The sequence below is a fragment of the Alexandromys fortis genome, unplaced genomic scaffold (genome assembly GCF_014885135.2).
Source record: "Alexandromys fortis isolate MF-2015 unplaced genomic scaffold, M_Fortis_MF-2015_v1.1 scaffold_26, whole genome shotgun sequence".
Classification (NCBI taxonomy): Eukaryota; Metazoa; Chordata; class Mammalia; order Rodentia; family Cricetidae; genus Alexandromys; species Alexandromys fortis.
In genome coordinates, this window is record NW_026067894.1 from 7604628 (window position 1) to 7620368 (window position 15741).

Genomic DNA, 15741 nt, shown 5'->3' on the forward strand with positions numbered 1-15741 from the left:
ACCTCATTCCAGATGGTTGTGAGCCACCATGTGGTTGCTGGGAATTGAACTCAGGACCTTTGGAAGAGCAGGCAATGCTCTTAACCACTGAGCCATCTCTCCAGCCCCTAACAATAGTTTTCAACAAGGAACTAAAGTATTGTGTGACCTTGGCACATGTAGGATAATTCACACAATCGTGATTGAATGAGGGTTGCTGCTGGTATTTAGTTTGTAGAGGGTAGTGATATTAAACCATTCTGTAGTGTCTAGACACATAAGTTATACATTGAAGAATATTTGTGCTCAGAATGCTAACAGCCCCCAATCTGAAAGCATGTAAAGGAATGTGTGTAGATATTGGACCTGGACATGTACATAAAAGCTATCTTGTCTGTAAATTAGATTAAAGTATTGTGGCCTCAAGATTTCAATATATATATAATATATATATAATATATATATATATTGTGTGTGTGTGTGTGTGGGTGGGAGGGTGAGGGTGTGAGGTAGAACCCTATTGCAATGACTGGTCTGGAACTGGCTATGTAAATGTGGCTGTCATTGAACTTGGAGTGACCTTTCTTCCTCCCAAGTACAGTATTATAGATGTGTGCCACCATGCCAGGCTTCTTGTTAGGTACCCATCTTTCAGCATTCTCATGTCTCATGTATTTCCATTAAACATCAACTAACTCAGCCTGATGGTGGTAGCACATCTTTAATCCCAGCACTCGGGAAGCAGAGGCAGGCAGATCTCTGAGTTTGAGGCAGATCTCTGGTCTATAGAACAAGTTCCAGGACAGTTAAGGCTACACAGAGAGACCCTGTCTTGAAAACAAAACAGAATGGGGCTGTAGAGATGGCTCAGATGTTAAGAGCACTGGCTACTCTTTCAGAGGACCTGGGTTCAATTGCCAGTATCCACATGGCTGCTCACAACTATAGATCTAGTTCAAGGGGTTCTGACATCCTCACACAGACATACATGCAGGAAAACACCACATAAAATAAAAATAAATAAAACAAAACAAAAAAGTTCTTTGAAATGGTTGTTACCAGGCTTTTAGAATGCAATTTCTCATTTGCTGTGGCAATAAACCATAAAAACCCATCCATCTAGGGTTTTCCATGTACTGCTATGTGAGTAGGCAACCTTTTGGGAGCATTTTTATTACTGTTGAGGTTTTAAGAACCACATTGCAAATTATCACTATACTGCGTACTTAGAGCAACAATCTATTGTATATCCTTCTATGTTGCTAGTGATAAGGTGTTGTAATGTAGGTAGGTCAAACTGAGGTAGGATGTAGCTCCAGGTACTTAGTTGATTACTTCCATGTTCTTGTCATATAGGACGAATAACATAACTGGATTAATTCTCAATTATTTGAAAAAGGGTTATCTTGAGAAATTGAAACTTCAGCAACATGGATGGACAATGAAGGAATTACATGTGAAATCCCCTAAATAAAAATTTACTGACTTTAACCCCCCCCCAAAAAAAAGTACTTAATTAAGTTTCATCAGCTGGTTTACACCAAAGTGAATAATGTCTCTTATTACAGGTTCCAATGTGATTCAAAAAAGCAGTTCTCTGGGAACTGAATGGCAGACACCAGTTATCTCAGAGGCCTTTCGTAGCCGCTTCAGCCGTTGTTCAAGCATAGCTGACAGTGGGGACACAGCCATTGGAACATCATGCTCAGACATTGCAGAGGGTAAGGTTGGATTTGTGATTGGATTGTCAACATACGCCGCCATTTCAGTTTGAATTCCACATATATTGTCATTTACAGAATGGTCATAGGGTCAAGCTATCCAGTTATGGAATCTGAATAATAATGAGTAATTATTTCTTATTTTTTAATATCACTAAATTTAGATGTCTTACCATGGCATGAAAACACAGACCTCTTTTTTGTTTGTTTTTTGTTTCTGTGGTACTGGAAATTGAATCTTGGGCCCTTACAAGTGCTGGGCAAGCGTTCTGCCAGTCAGGCCTAGCCCTTGTCTATTGTTTTTTATTCATGGTCTCTTTTTCCTTTAATCTAGGCCCGTTTGTGTGCTATTCCCATCCTTTAGCTGCTTCTACTAGCTATACCAGTTTTACTACTGTGCATGTTCCGGTAGTCCTACGAGACTGTCTCCATCCCTCTCCTTAATTGATCCCTCCCATATAACATTTTTGTATCTTTAATATCTCTGCCACTTGATTTTGCACTGAAATAACAATTACCAATCAGTACTTTACAAGGCATATAGGTGGGGCCTACAGGGCAGAAGGTCTAAAGATAATATTATTTATCGGGCACAGACTTTTGATCCCAGCACTCAGAAGGTAGAAGCAGGCAGGTCTGTGAGTTCAAAACCAGCTTGATCTGATTTACAGAGTTCAGGACAACCAAAGCTACATAGTGAGACCAAGTCTCCTTAAAAAAAACAAAGCAAATAAACAAGAAATTAGTATTTATGGGGCTGGACTGATGACTCATCAATTAAAAGCACTACTTCTTCTAAAGGACCCAAGTTTATTTTCTAGCACCCACATCAGATTACTCACAACAGTCTGTAACTTTAGTTACAGGGAATCATGTGGTACACATGCACATATGCAGACAGAACACTCATATGAATAAAGTAAAACAAACTTTTTTTAAAAATTTGTGTGTATTAATTTTTTGGTTTTGGGAACAATGTCTTGTGTAGACCAGACTGTCTTTGAACTTACTGTTGTCAGGAATAACCTGATCTACTTGCACCCACCTCCTAAATGCTTGTATTACAGGTGTGTGCCACTGTGGCCAGTTTTTTATTAATATGTATTAATAAAAATATAATAAAGTAGGAATGGTAGAACACTAATTCAAGACCAGCTTGGGCTACATAGCACGATCCTGTTTCAAAAATAAAAAAGTACTGTGTGCACATGTATGAACAAATGATCTGGCGATTCCTACAAAGATTAAATATAAAGATTTTTCTTTTTCTTTCTTTGAGACAAGTCTCATGTATTCCATCTTAGTTTCAAACTCCCTATATAGCTAAGAATGAACTTGAACTTCTGATTCTACTCCAGACTTGTGCCACCATGCCTGATTTTTATGGTACTAGGGATCAAACCCACATGTTTCATGCATGTTAGACAAGTGTTCTACCAACTGAGATATCCTCCTGAAGATAACTTTTAAGCTAATTGATTATACTCTTAGGTTTATAGCCAAGAGAAATTAAAACATATGTACATGAATGTTCATAGCAGCCTTATTCATAATAAACAAAAAGTTGAAACACATTCATAGTAGATGAATGGTTATATATCCATATAAGACCTTAGAATAAAATAAATGAAATACTCAGGTGGTTTGAATTATATGAACCTTAAAACATTAAACAAAGTTAATAAAAAAAAACAGAAAAGATTCATGTTACAATGATTTTTAACATTTCTTCTCTCTCTCTCTCTCTCTCTCTCTCTCTCTCTCTCTCGTGTGTGTGTGTGTGTGAGAGAGAGAGAATTATACCTGTGATCACATGCCATGGTACAGTACAGTGTGGTGGTCAAAAGTCTGTTTGTGACAGTCAGTTCTCTCTACCATATGAGTCCCAGGGAACTTAAGTTGTCAGGATTGGCAGTAAAAGCATGAGGGAAAATGCCTTTAACTGCTGAGTCATCTCACTGGCTCTGGTTGATCAGTTTATTTGTTGGGACAGTCTCATGTATTTCGGGCTTGCCACGTAGCTGAGAATGACATGAAACATCTGCCTCTGTCTCCTAAATGCTGGAACTACCTCACTTTCTGAAAATTGGCATATACTATAACACCCAGTTTAAGCAGTGTCAGAGCCTGAACCCAGGACTCTGCATGCTAGACAAGCACAGGCGGTCTTCCAGCTAGACTAGAGCACACTGGCTCAGACTGGTTGACCAGCAGGTTTCAAGGGCCCTCCTGTCTTGGTCTCCCCAGCGCTGGGATGAAAGGCTTTTGTTTTCTTGCTCAGCTTTTACATGGGTGCTTGTAAAAGGAGACTGTTCATTTCCTGGCCACCCGGACGCAAATAATCACACAGAAGCTCTATTAATTACAACACTGTTTGGCCACTAGCTTATGCATATTTCTAGAAAATTCTTTCATCTTAAATTAACCCATTTCTCTTAATTTGTGAGTCACCATGAGGCTGTGACCTACCTGTAAGGTTCTGACTGGCAGCTGGCATCTTTCTCCTTCAGCAGCTACATGGCATCTCCCCAACTCTGCCTGCTCTCTCTCTACATCTCTGCTTGGATTTTCTGCCTGGCTTTACTGTTAGGCCATTGGCCGAAGGCAGCTTCTTTATTAACCAATAGCAATAAAACATTCATTGCATACAGAGGGAATCCCACATCAGGTGCTGGTTAGTTGAACTCAAATCTCCATAATCTCCACTGCGAGTACTTTACCAACTGAGCGATCTCCCCCAGCCTGCTTTTCTTCCCTTTTTGTTTATATACTGTGACTGTGTTGTATTGCCAAAAATCAACCTGAGGACTTTTGAACATGTTAGGCAATTGCTCTGTACCCAGTCCTATGCCATGAGGTTTTGATTTCTTTAGATTTTTTGAGACAGTGTCTCATATAGTAGCCCAGGCTGACTTTGAAATCACAATGTAGCCAAAGATAGGAAAACAACTGATAGATTACAAGCACTCACTACTTGATTTTTTAGTTAGGCTTTTTAGATTTCAAATCTGTACAAATATCATAAAGTCACATTTATATCCCTGTTCCACTCCAGTATTTACACCAGTTTTGGTCCCAGTTGCTTCAGAACAGAATTATTCAACCTGTAGTTGCTGGGCTGAAACAACTAGCATTCTTGGATAACCAGTGTGGAATGTGGCCAGAACTGATTGATTTTAGCAGTAACTATTTCCATTCCATGAAAGGAGGGTTGCTGGGAAGAATGGACTGTTTTTTGAGGGGACTGGATGTGACTAAGAGATTTAGAATTATACCTTTGAAATATCAAAGGCTTCATAGTTTGAGGAACTGTGATTGTCTATACTTAAAATCCCATAGACTAAATCTGGAATACCTTTGAAAATCACAGAATATAGTGCAAGTTTGAAAATGAGTGTTGTTATTACTCTCTTTCAGAATGCTCTAAAAGACAAAGCAGACTTGGAGCGGATTGCTATTTTAAAGCATAGGTGTGAGTTGGTTGTCTTGGCAGCCCTTCCAGTCTATCTTCCTCCATTACCATGCTGTGGGAACAGGCTGGGGGCCTCTTAGGAGAGCATTAGGATGGTGCTCTCATCCTCAAGCTGATACCTAGGATATCAAATAGAGTCTACTGGTTTTAGACTTACGGCAGTATCCTTTAACCTTTTAACTCATTTTGTATTTAAGTCCTAAACTTCAAAATCTGTCCATTAACTCAGAAATTTCCTCTCCTCCCCCCGCCCCCCGAGACAGGGTTTCTCTGTAGTTTTGGAACCTGTCCTGGAACTGGCTCTTGTAGACCAGGCTGGCCTTGAACATACAGAGATCCGAGATCCGCCTGTCTCTGCCTCCCAAGTGCTGGGATTAAAGGTGTGCACCACCACCACTGAGACTAATGCATATCATCAGAGATTATTCAGGTTTTAGGAGGAATTCTGTGTGCTTGTTTGGTTTTGAACAGTGACTCCATAGCCCAGCCTGCCTGCATCTTTGTATGTACTCAAACTGGTCTTGAATTTGTAGTCAGCCTCCCAGGTGTGCCAGGATTATAGGTATGTATAGGTATAAACTCACTTTAGACTTAGTTTTTTGGGTTTTGTTGTTTTGGGGTTTTTTGTTTTGTTTTGTTTTGTTTTAGAATAATCTTTTTTTATACCTCTAGGATAACATGAATATAGGAAGTTGGATACTTCACATATATTACAAGGGTAACTTGGATTGGTATGTGTTTGGTTTTTGTTACTTGTTTGGTTTTGGAGATGTTTTGTTTTGAGACTGGATCTCCTCATTATAAACTCAGGCTGGCTGTCAGCTAGCTATGTAGCCCAGGTGGGCCTCAAATCAAAATTTAGTCTGAAAAACAGTGTAAAATCACATTATAATACGGACAAGTGGACAAGTGGGGAACAAAATACAAAATAGAAGATTTCTGTATTTACTCATTTGAGCATGCTCAGTGTGCTAGGGTGAAACCTGAGAGTTACTAAGAATAACCTTGAATGTCCGGGCAGTAGACTCTGGGGTGTGGGAGGGAACACTCCTGACTCAGATGCTGTGCTCCTGCCCTGGACCCCAGCAGCACCGTCTGTCTCTTCTGTCTTCAGGTGGCTTGGACTCATTGCTTGCTTTCACTGAGGAGCCTTTGGAGGTCAGAGGGCTTGGTACTCCCTGGAAGGAATTTTATTTTCATTAGATTAGATTATAAGTTAGATTTGTTCAGCTTCCAGAAGTGTAGGGCCTAATGCATTTCCTTTATAGTAAGTGAATTTCTTGTTAAGTTAGTTTTCAGTTTTGCTTGATGCCCACCAAGAGTTTATTGAAATACAGTGCACGTAAGTTAGAAATGAAGCCACTGTTGTCTTTTGCTGGCATATCTTATAATTAATAGCATTTGAGATACTGGAACACAACATTTTCTCAAGTTGTTGTGTCTCCTTGTTTGATTTTCTTTCTTTTTTAGGGGACAAGGATGGTACTCTAGCCACAGCTGGCCCAGAACTGTCAGTGTAGCCCTTACTGACCTCAAACTCGGGGCAGTTCTTATGCTTCTACCTCCCAAGTGCTAGAATTACAGACATGAGCCTCCACTTGTAAGTCCTACCTGCTTCTTCTGATAGGACTCTCTTCCTTGGTCTGAAGACAAGTAGAGAACATCTGGCATAGCAGTCAAACAAAGTTTGGTCTTTAATTTTGACTCATGGGAGACTCTTCTCTCTACAGATTTCTGCAGCTCAAGTGGCAGCCCTTCTTTCCAGCCAATCAAAAGCCACATAACCATTCCAACAGCCCATGTGATGCCTTCTACTTTGGGGGCTTCTCCTGCCAAACCAAATTCTACACCTTCTGGACCTTCTTCCTCTAAACTCCCCTTGCCAGGCTTGACTGAAGGTGTGGGGATGACAAGAAATGGAGACTTAGGTGCAGTGAAACGTTCTCCAGGCCTGTCAAGAGATTTCATGTATCTCCCTAGTGCTGCTGGAGAAGATGGGATTCAGCAGTCCTGGTTTCCAGCAGTCGGCCATGAAAGAGAGGGAGAGTTGAGGAAGTTTGATATTCCTTGCATGGAGTCTACTCTAAACCAGCCAGCCATGGTAGAGACATTATATTCAGATCCACATTTCCGAGGCCACTTCCCCAACCCAAGATCTGATGCAAATAAGGATGTATACAAAGTATTGCCAGAATCTAAGAAGGCACCAGGCAGTGGTGCAGTATTTGAACGGAATGGACCACATGCTAGCAACAGTGGAGTACTCCCTTTGGGACTCCAGCCTGCTCCTGGCCTTTCCAAGTCACTATCTCAGGTGTGGCAACCAAGTCCTGACCCTTGGCATCCTGGAGAACAGTCATGTGAACTCAGTACTTGTCGACAGCAGTTGGAATTGATTCGTTTACAGATGGAACAAATGCAGGTAGAGAACCATTTCTTGAATTTTGCATGTTGTTTTCCTCCTTAAACCTCATAATCTTTGTCTTATAAGTTTTAGGGTTTTTTGTTTGTTTGTTTTATTTTGTTTGTTTGTTTTGGTTTTTTGAGACAGGGTTTCTCTGTGTAACCCTGGCTGTATTATTAATAGCTATGTGACTATTTGAGTGTGGGTTTGTGCATTGAGTGCAGTCAAAGAGAAGGCAGAAGAGGGCGTGGATCCCGTGGAACTGGGGTTAACGGCAGTTGTGAGTCACCTGACATGGATGCTAGGAACCGAACTCAGGTTTTCTTTATTGGTACATGCTCTCTCTTAATTGCAGAGCCATCTCTTCAGCTTACTTTGTACTTAGAAGTTTTAACTCTAAAGAAAACATTTGTGAGAAAAGATGATGTTTGTAGACAGAAAATGAAGATGTGAGCCGGGCGGTGGTGGCGCACGCCTTTAATCCCAGCACTCGGGAGGCAGAGGCAGGTGGATCTCTGTGAATTCGAGACCAGCCTGGTCTACAAGAGCTAGTTCCAGGACAGGCTCCAAAACCACAGAGAAACCCTGTCTCGAAAAACCAAAAAAAAAAAAAAAAGATGTGAGTTTTTGACCATTAAATCTGTTGGTGGTCTGATAAACGACCAGACCAGATATGTGCTCCAAAGTAGAGAATTATGAAGGAAAGCTCAAAGCTTGCTGTATAGACCAGGTGGGTCTTGAACTCACAGAGATCCAACTACCTCTGCCTCCCCAGGTGATGGAATTAAAGGCCATCAAGCCCAGCCCTAAATAAAGATCATCTTTGAGGGGCCAGTGAGATTGGTTAGTAGGTAAAGACACTGCTGTAACAAGCCTGGAACAGTGAATTCCATCCCCAGACCCACATATCACATATGTTCTTCCTCTCTCTGTTTCTGTCTCCGTCTGTCTGTCTCTCTCACTCTCTCACACACACACACTCACAATCACCATCAACATTTGAAGCTGAGTGTGGTGTCTCTCTTACGAATTGGAGGCCAGCTTGATCTACATAGTGAGTAGATACATAGGCCAACTAGGACTGCCTCAAAAACCAGCAGTGCTGGGGGGATGGGGAATGTCTTTGAACTCTTGGTTGGTTTTTTTTTTTTTTTTTTTTTTTTGCTAAGCCCCACCCCCCTTTGTGCTGCTGAAGAGTGAGAAGGAAGGAAGCAGGGTATATTCTCCTGTCCTGGTCTGTAAGCTCCTGATTTAATGACTGACCTTAGAACTAGAGACTTTCTGAGCAGAGTGTTTAGTTGGCAGACATCCCCCTGGCAAGTTCTTTCCAGTCATGCATCAGAGCTAAAATTATTTTTAAAACATTGACATTATAAGGCTGAGCCAGACTAGACCTTAACTTCCAATCCTAACTGGGTACTGCTCAGGTGTTCCCAGGTACCTGTGGTTAAGCTCAAGCCCAGCTGGCCTGTTTGTCTTCCAGCTTCAGAATGGAGCCGTCTGTCACCATCCTGCTGCTTTTGCTCCCTTACTGCCTACCTTAGAGCCAGCACAGTGGATCAGCATCTTGAACAGTAATGAGCATCTTCTGAAGGAAAAGGACCTCCTCATTGACAAGTAAGATGGTGGGGTGCTGCAAGACAGGCTCTGCTGTCGGGTCTACCCAAGAGCAGGTTATGCCTGTCCCCTACTATCCATTGTTTAGGCACATGCCTGGCTGATGGGCAGCTTGCTCTTGTCACTTATTAATGTGATAGGCCAGTCTCTCTGCAGGGCCACTATAGAGGGCTTTCAAGGGGTGACTGGTTTATGGCAAATCTTTTCTCATTCTTCCCCTTAATCTTTTTCTTATGTGATCCTACCCCTTCAGCAAAATATAATGTCCGGCATACATTTGTGGTATAGTAGTGTAGCATGCATAGCTGCCTTCCAAACTGTGGTATCTAGAATCAAGATCTAAGTATTGTTACTCTTCTATCTAAGGAAAGGGACTCACACTGTAAAGTAGTTTAATGTCAGGATCTCAAATCTGACTGTTGGCTTTTGCAGGCAGAGGAAACATATCTCTCAGTTGGAGCAGAAAGTGCGAGAAAGTGAACTACAAGTCCACAGTGCTCTTTTGGGCCGTCCTGCCCCTTTTGGGGATGTCTGCTTATTGAGGCTACAGGTAAATATAGCCCCTAGGGCAGCATTCTTCTTACTATAATGTATTTTCCCTGTGCTTAGATAGCCAGGAAACATAAGACATCAAATGACAAAGGTGCCCTCTCCTTAAAAAGTAAGAATCTTAAACTTTGCTCAGCTCTTCTGAGGTTAGAAAAAGTGAAAACTGGGCTGGAGAGATGGCTCAGTGGTTAAGAGCATTGCCTGCTCTTCCAAAGGTCCTGAGTTCAATTCCCAACAACCACATGGTGGCTCACAACCATCTGTAATAAGGTCTGGTGTGTATGCCTCTTCTGGCCTGCAGGCTTACACACAGATAGAATATTGTATACATAACAAACAAATAAATAAATAAATATTTAAAAAAGAAAAGGGGAAAACCAGGTGAGAGTTCAGATGTCTTGGTATCAGAAGATACACGGGAAGAAAGGACGGCAAAGCACTGTAGATAGTAAGGTCCTAGCATTGAATAATATTCATAGAAGGCTTCGTGTTTTATATGTTTTGTTTTGTTTTTTTTGAATTTTCAAGACAGGGTTTCTCCGTATCTTTTGGTTCCTGTCCTGGAACTAGCTCTTGTAAACCAGGCTGGCCTCGAACTCACAGAGATCCGCCTGCCTCTGCCTCCCGAGTGCTGGGATTAAAGGCGTGCCCGGCTTATATGTTTGTTTTTATGTATGGTTGGAGTTTAAAAAAATTTATGTGTATGATTGTGTTGCCTGAATGTATACCTGCGCACGGCATTCAAGCCTGCTGCCTGGGGAAGTCAGAATAGGGCGTGCAAGAGCAACAAATAATCTAAATGATCTACCATCTCCAGCCCTTGTATTTGGCTATTTTGACTACATGTATGTCTGTGTACCACTTGGCATGTGTGTTATCTGTGAAAGCTAGAAAAGAGCATATAACTCCCTGGATTTAGAGTTATACATGTAGATTTAGAATCAAACCCAGGTCCTCTGGAGGAGCCTCCAGTGCTTTTAACTGCTGAGCATGTCTCCAGCTTTATTCTTAGAAGTCTTTTTATTTGGCTTGCTTGTTTGTTGTTTTTGTTGCTTTTTCAGGTCAGGGTTTCTCTGTTGTAGCTTTAGCTGTTTTAGAATTTACTCTGTAGACCAGGCTGGCCTCAAACTTGGAGATCTGTCTGCATCTGCCTCCCTTATGTTGGAATTAAAGGATTGAACCACCACTGCCAGACATTCTTAGAAGTCTCAGTCTGCAAATCCTGACCAGTGGCAGAGGCCATGGGTGATTTAGAGCTGTTCTCATTTTTATTCTTTCATATTTAGGAACAGCTTAAAGAAAACCATATTCTCATGTCTAGTAAGGTTAAGAAGGAATCTGGTTTGTCAGCTGAACTTGTGCAGTTTGTGCTTTTGAGTGATGAATATTAGATTATCGTATTAAGGCCTGCTTGATCTAACAGCATCAGAATATTCTCTACTTTACTGATGAAAACAAGTATGAGTAGAGGGAACCAGGCCTCAAACCTGAGTCTAGTGGTTTGTCTGTGGTCCTTCCTCTGTGGTGTATATCCTTAGGTATTGCTCTACTTCTTTGTGTTGATTTAATTTTATTTCTATTTTATGTATTTGAGTATTTTGCCTGTATGTATGTATGTGTACCATGTGTGTGCCTGGTGCCAGTGGAAGTCAGAAGGGGCTTCAGATCTGGAGCTGGGATTAGGCATGGATGTTAGCTGCGATTTGGGTGGTGGGAACTCCTCTGTAAGAGAAGCCAGTGCTCTTAACCACTGAGGCAAATCTCCATCCCTAGGTATTGCTGTTAAAAGTCATTGCCGGGCGATGATGGTGCACACCTTTAATCCCAGCACTCGGGAGGCAGAGGCAGGCAGACCTCTGTGAGTACAAGACCAGCCTGGTCTACAAGAGCTAGTTCCAGGACAGGCTTAAAAACCACAGAGAAACCCTGTCTCAAAAAAGTGTTTCTCAAATTTGAGTGCATATCAGAGTTACTTGGAGGGCTTTCTAACAGCACAGGTAGGATCTGTCCCTAGAATTTCTGATTCAGTGGACCAGTGAGTAAGATTCTAAAACTTATCAAATTCCAGTAACAAATGATACTGACTCCTGGTCCTGGAGAAGCACTGTCTGAAGAAACCATTGGAGAAGGATGGTGCTTGACCTAGAGTATAATGGGAAATGTATAATTACAGGGAACCAGTTACATATTAAGAATGTTTTTGGCAGGAGTTGCAGCGAGAGAACACTTTCTTACGGGCACAGTTTGCCCAGAAGACAGAAGCCTTGAGCAAAGAGAAGATGGAGCTTGAAAAGAAGCTCTCTGCTTCAGAAGTTGAAATTCAGCTCATCAGGGAGTCTCTCAAAGTGACACTGCAGAAGCATTCGGAGGAGGGGAAGAAACAGGAAGAAAGGGTGAGCTGAGAAGCCACTGGCTCTAAACCACGAGAGTTTGGTAATCAGCCCTCTCTACCAAATAGTCTCTTTAGTCTGTTCCCCGAACCAAGAGAAGCCAGTTAGGTGGGACTCTCCATCGACTTCTCACACAGGGTACCTAGAGGTGAACCTCTGCTTTTCTGTATGCTACAAGACTCCTTAAGCCAGGGAGAGGTGAATAGTCCCTCACTAGCCCAAGGTCTGTTGTGCTGCCAGCTTTCTGGAGGGAAACCAGCCTGGGCAGTTGTATCAGATGACACATTGCAGGAGGTAACATTAACTCCATTCAGTCTGCTTTCTCTTCATCCTGCTGAAAAGTAGAGAAAAATTTCATGCTCGCTGCTAGATTGAGTTTGTCAGTGCTCTTAGAGCTCCTTAGTGGAAAATTGGTCACCATTGGGGAAGATCTTTAAAAATTTTGGGGTTTTGTTGGTACTCCAATTCACAGCTTTCTCTCAAAATATTTTTTTTAAAGATTTATACCTGCAGGCCAGAAGAGGGCACCAGGTCTCATTATGGATGGCTGTGAGTCACCATGTGGTTGCTGAGAATTGAACTCAGGTCCTCTAGAAGAGCAACCAGTGCTCTTAATCGCTGAGCTATCTCTCCAGCCCCCTCTAAAGATATTCTTGGGGGACTAATTTAGCTCTTGGGTACTTGTATCAAAACCAGTTACAACAGCACTTTTTTAAAAATCTCATTTGTTTATTATGGGGCGTGTACACAGATGACAACCTATGGGAATTGGTTCTCTTCTTCCACTGTGTGGGTACTGGGAATTGAACACAGGTTGTCAGACTTGGTGGCAAGTGCCTTTACCCATTGAGCCATTTCACCAGCTTTTTTGTTTTGTTTTGAGATGAAGATCTCACTGTGTTGTCTAGACTGGCCTTGATTTCATAGAAATTCACCTGTTTCTGCCACTCCAGGGTTTTTTTTTTTTATTTTTATTTTTTTGCATTTGTATTCAGTTCAGGATTCCAGCCCATATGTTGATACCACCCACATTTAGGGTTTGTCTTTTCACCTTAGGTAACCTAATCTAGATAAATCTCTCACAGATGTGGCAAAGGCTTATCTCCTCAGAGGTTCTAGATCCTAAAGTCAAAAGGACTAACCATATGACTTTTCAGTTGTGTGCAGTGAGATAGCTCAGTGGGTAAAAGGCTTTCTGCAAAAGTCTGATGACCTGAATTCAGTCCCTAGTTCCTCAAGGAAGAGAGAACCAACTCCTGAAGTTATGCTTTGACCTCTGCATGTGTGCCACATGTGCCCCCACATACCATACATATGCACAATAATTAATAAAATAATTTTAAAGGGGAAAAATATCAGGCATATTGGTACATGACTTTAATCTCAACACTTAGGAGGCAGAGGCAGACATACTTCTATGAGTTTGTGACCAGCCTGGTCTATAGCAAGTTTCTTGGCCAACTAAGGCTACATAGTGAGACCCTGTCACCAAAAAATGAGGAAGGTTTGACCTTTGGATTCTCAGTGCTGACAGCCAACAGGACTTAGAGTCTTGGTGCTGTACATAGATTTTTACTTATACTTGTTTTTAACCCTGTACTGAACCTTCTCTCTTGCCAAGGATTGATGTTCAGGGATCTTCAAGCCTCTCCTTTGACCTCTTAGGTATATATTTCAAGTTTCTTATTGGAAAAGCCTGCATGAAGGTGCATTTAAGACTAACAAATGAATTCCCTGAATTTTCAATTCTGTAATTGGATACTTTGATTTTCTGAAAATATCTAAAAATATCACATATATTTTAAATATTTTATTTTTATTCATGTGTGTGCCATGTATATGCATGTTCCTGCAGGTGCCCTAAGAAAGCATTGGATCTTCTGAAACTGGAGATACAGGATGTTCTGAGCTGCCTGATGTGGGTGCTTTTAAGTGCAGAGCCATTTTAGCAGCCTGTTTTTTTGCTTTGTTTTTTAGGGTGTGTGTGTGTGAGAGAGAGAGGGGGAGAGAGAGAAGATGGTGTTGGATGGCCCTGGAGCTAGAGTTATGAGTGGTTGTGTGTCTGTTGTGGCTGGGAACCAAACTCGGGTCCTCTAGAAGAGCAAGATCAATACTCTCACCCATTGAACTGATTTCCTCCATATGATATCCATTTTTGTTGTTGTTGTTTTGTTTTGTTTTGTTTGTTTTTCAAGACAGAGTTTCTCTGTAGCTTTGGTGCCTGTCCCGGAACTAGCTCTTGTAGACCAGGCTGGCCTCGAACTCCCAGAGATCCGCCTGCCTCTGCCTCCCGAGTGCTGGGATTAAAGGCGTGCGCCACCATGGCCCGGCTGTCTTTTTTTTTTTTTTAAGTTAATACTTTATTTATGTTTTACATGTGGTCACTTTATCTTTTTTGCTTTTAATCCAGAATTGGTTTACCATCATTTTTCAGTAAACTTCCCAGGTAATTTTGGTACAAACTGAAATGTGAGAACTATAGGTTTAGAGCTTGATGATTACAGCTTAAAGCTGGAATAAACCTTTTAACTTATTTTCAAATATTGTACTTAATATTGTTATGTCTTTGGATGGAAGAGTAGAGGTGTGTTTTTGCTCTGACATAATTCTCTCCTTGCTTTTCCTCTTTTGTTACCCCTAGCTTCCTTATTTGTAAGCCAAAGAAAACATCTCCTTTCAACAAGTTTATTGAATTCCTTCTGGGACAAGCATTGTGCTATGCTTTAGGGATATGGTAACTTAGCAAAATGGATATAATCCATAGAAATAGCCATTCTGTTCAAAGAGTTTACCTTATCAGACAAATGATTATGTTATAGCAGTGCTACAGTTTTGTTTGTTTTTAATGTATACTTATGTTTTGCCTGCACGTGTGTCAGTGTATCACATTCATGTTTTGCCCTTGGCCAGGAGGAGGTGTCAGATCCCTGGAACTGGAGGTACAGATGGTGGTAAGCCACCATGAGTACTGGGAATAGAACCTGTATCCTCTACGAGAGTAGCCAGTGTTCTAACTACTTGAGTCATCCCTCCAGTCCAGAAACCAGTTTTGGGCTTTTTTGTTTGTTTGTTTAATTAAATAACTTTTTTCTTATTTGTTTTTTTTTTTGTTTTTTTTTTGTTTTTTTTTGTTTTTTGAGGCAGGATTTCTCTATGTAACAGCCCTGGCTGTCCTGCAACTCACTTTGTAGACCAAACTACCCTCGAACTCAAGAGATCTATCTACCTGCCTCTGCCTTCAAGTGCTGGGATTAAAGGTATGTGCCACCATGGCCTGTCATAAATAAATTTTTATTGAAGGGGTTTTGATTCCTCTGCTGTCTGTGCAGGTCACTCAGGTTCAAGATTTCTATAACCAGCTCTTTCTTAAAGAAATGTGCTTAGTACACTTGTGCTGTTGGCTCTGTTCTGTGTCTGTCCTTGGATTAGAGACACATAGTCAGGACAACTTCAGGGATCTCCACTGGTGGATTTCTGGCAATTTCTTCAAACAGTTTACTTTAGAAACTACGTTAAGGTAGATCTGTGTCTTAGCAAAGGTTACTTAGCTCTCTGTCTTCATTGTAGGAAAGAACACACATATCTTCAAGGAAAGGCAGAGACGGCAGT

General features: G+C 41.4%; 1 protein-coding gene and 1 non-coding gene across 3 annotated transcripts in view; both read left to right on the forward strand.

Annotated features, from left to right (window-relative positions):
- Positions 1–15741, forward strand: part of Cep85 (centrosomal protein 85) — a 38398-nt gene that overhangs the window by 12556 nt on the left and 10101 nt on the right. For both annotated transcript variants that reach the window (XM_050152857.1, XM_050152865.1), the window contains exons 2-6: positions 1548–1700; positions 6903–7594; positions 9060–9193; positions 9626–9743; positions 11950–12135. In XM_050152857.1, the coding sequence (XP_050008814.1) occupies positions 6977–7594; positions 9060–9193; positions 9626–9743; positions 11950–12135 (1056 nt within the window). In that variant the 5' untranslated portion in view covers positions 1548–1700; positions 6903–6976. The remainder of the gene's footprint in view (positions 1–1547; positions 1701–6902; positions 7595–9059; positions 9194–9625; positions 9744–11949; positions 12136–15741) is intronic.
- LOC126510454 (small nucleolar RNA SNORA32) lies at positions 1029–1150 on the forward strand. The gene has a single exon (XR_007594404.1). It is a non-coding gene; the product is annotated as a small nucleolar RNA SNORA32 (small nucleolar RNA).